At 39.4% G+C, this 2855-nt stretch overlaps 1 protein-coding gene across 1 annotated transcript; it reads left to right on the top strand.

The window, feature by feature from the left end:
• Positions 1–504: 504 nt before the first annotated feature.
• Positions 505–1047, top strand: LOC149082203 (ADP-ribosylation factor-like protein 16). Its single transcript, XM_089235719.1, has one exon. The coding sequence runs from the start codon at positions 505–507 to the stop codon at positions 1009–1011; it is 507 nt and encodes a 168-aa protein (XP_089091845.1). The 3' UTR covers positions 1012–1047.
• Positions 1048–2855: the final 1808 nt, after the last annotated feature.

The raw sequence follows: 2855 nt of genomic DNA, 5'->3' as shown, positions 1-2855 counted from the left end.
AGAGTCCCATGATGCTCTTAAGAGAGCCTTGCCTTCAGATTTTACAACTGGTCTAACAGCAGATGCAAGCCGAAGTCCTAATTTAATTTTTAAACATCTTCTTGCTACTAATGGACATGCGTTTCTTGGAATGGACTCGGAGCAGTATGGGAGCCAGAACTTGTGAGCCAATTCGAGGCGCCCCCCCCCCCCCTGAATAATTTCTGAAAAAACAATTTAATGCACATTCCTCCTGCGTATGTGCTTGAGTCCCGTACATAAGTGACGACCACCAACTTTCAGCCTCCTCCAATATTTTCTTCATGTCTGCACCTCTGCACAGCAGTGAAATCACTGTTTGCTCTGCTGAATAATGGTTAAAACGAGCATTGGTTATATTCGGACACATGTAACTGACAGGCTTATTTGTGGTGGTTTTTCTTTTTTTTTTAAATATCTTTTATAGTGTAATCCCATGTTTGAAAAATTAATATATTGTTTTGATTTTGTAGGACCATCATCATAATGTTACTTTGTATTGGACCATCTTCTTCGGGAAAGACTTTGTTGATCCGTAAGTTAGGAGAAGATCATGCCAACATCTCTCACGAAAACTTGAATACCGTTCCCACTGTCGGCACCAATATAGTAACCGCAATGAGAAAAAACAAGAAGAGCGTGAAGATCCTTGAGCTCGGAGGTGAAATGGCACCGATCTGGAATAACCATTACAGAGATTGTTCCGCTGTGATGTTTGTTATCGACGCTAGTAACATCTGTCAAGTCAGTTGCTCTTGCGTGTTACTGCTGGAGGCGATGAGCCACAGAGATCTTCTCGATAAAAATTTCCTCATAGTTCTCAATAAGACTGACATCCCGCCATCGACTACTGTGGAAGATGTCAAGTACATTCTCAGAATCAAAGACATATGTAAACATTCTAAACAAGACGTTACCGTTATTGAATCCAGCTGTATCACCTTGAGAGGTTTTCGGGAGATAAAATGTTGGCTGTCTAAGTTTCTTGCTTGAAGAAGCGTACGAATAAATGAAATTGTTTTTCCTAAACCTTGTGCTTGTGCAAAAATTTTATTTCGCTATTGATTCATTTTGTGTAGTTTAAATACGATGAAAGGTCTGGGGTTTGAATCCTTCTGAAAGGTCAGTCATTCACAATTGTTTTCAAACGAAAGTAGGGGGAACACTGAATCTTTACACGTGGGCCTGGTTTTTTTTTTTTGGTGGAACTTTGTCAACTCTGCTTGTGGACCACATGTACCTGAATCACCAATTGCCCAAATAGCAATGAACAACACTGATATAAATTAATTTTAACACGAGTTGGTGTTACTTTCTGCACAGTTGTCATTGAACCAAAATCAATGGAACAGTATTCATTTTATTTATACATATTTGTGAATGAAAATATCTGAGCATTTGGCAGTTTTTCAGAGATTCCTGTCTGAAATAGCGGTTTCTTTCACCTTTGACATTTTCTGGCAAAAAGTCTGCAACTGCCTGTGTTCTTCCGTATTTGAAATACCGAATAAGCATATCTTCCCCGAAAAAATATGGTCCGTCAAGCAATTTGAAGTCTGCCATTTGCCCACAAATTTGAGAACTTCATTCATGAATCGCAACAGAAAAATAAGCATTGTGCTGCCATCTGTTACTTGAAAAGAAAATTAAAAACACTCAACTACTATCACCATCTATAGTTATGTCTGCACTGGTGCATTTTTTCTGCGGCAATGTGCTTTCCACTGGCGCATGTTTGGGGCCGTTCAAGTTACGTAAGCAAATTTTTAGCCCCCCCCCCCCTCCTGTCAGCAAAATTTCGTCATCAGCTTTCGTCAAGCGTATCGTAATCATTAAGGCGTGACGGAAAAGTGTTAAAAGGCGACCATTTTTTCAAGAGGCATTCGGAGTATCACTTTCCCCGGAGACTCTTAGTGCTTTTGAAACACTCGACTCTTCCCTATTTTTTCAAACATTTCGTGAAAGCACACGAAGAATACTTAGTCAACTGTTACAGGATCATCCTTATCCGGATGCAGGACCCCTTCGATAGTGCCTGTTTCTTGAATGGACAAATGGGACATGTGTCCTTTGCCCTTAACATTTTAAGGCCCCCCTAAAAATTTGATGTGTATCATTTTTTTTAACCTTCCTTTCTGTAGAATATTGCCAAACGTGGAATTTATTTTGGACAAATGGACCTCTATGGCAGACATTCAATATGTTGTTCGCAAGCACCATGGTGATTCCTGAAGTACCCAGAGTACTCAACTCGTGTCCGATTTCATGCTCGTTAGCACTTGATAAACGTCCCAATTTGAACACTTTGTAGAACACAATCCTGATTTCAAGAATTTGTATGCCAAACTTGTCGTAGTGGTGCTTCCTTTTCGATGATGGGTACAAGCAGGGTGCTTGCAACTAGAAAAAAGTTGCCTCAAAGAAGATTGTATAATGAGTGATGGGGGAGGAAAAAAATTTATTTTTGCCTAGGGCCCGGATTTATGAAGAACAGGTTGTGGCCTTCAGCGTACAAATAATTTTCACTATTTTCTCAAAAACTCCACAGCTTCATGTAGATTTTGTTTTCATGAACATTATTGTAGCTGCAACCAGAGGCGTTTGCAGGACCAACTTTTAGGGGAGGGGAGGCCAAACCGAATTTGAGAAAGAACCCACGAGAAATCTCTTCTAGAGAAATTTTGCGCTACTAACTGTTGAAAGTACAGGTAAGTTTAAAAATTGATTAAAACAAACATATAAAAGAATTTTCTTTTGATTTTCTGACTTTTGTGCTAAAATATTTTAAATTTTTTGATCGTCTTGGGGAGAGACAATCACAGGTCACCATATTCTGT

The sequence above is a fragment of the Pholcus phalangioides genome, unplaced genomic scaffold (assembly GCF_987345545.1).
Source record: "Pholcus phalangioides strain wild (caught in Gottingen) unplaced genomic scaffold, Ppha-v1.0 ptg000009l_1, whole genome shotgun sequence".
In the NCBI taxonomy this organism is placed as follows: Eukaryota; Metazoa; Arthropoda; class Arachnida; order Araneae; family Pholcidae; genus Pholcus; species Pholcus phalangioides.
The sequence above is the reverse complement of the archived record's forward strand: the minus strand, read 5'-3'. Positions and strand labels throughout refer to the sequence as shown.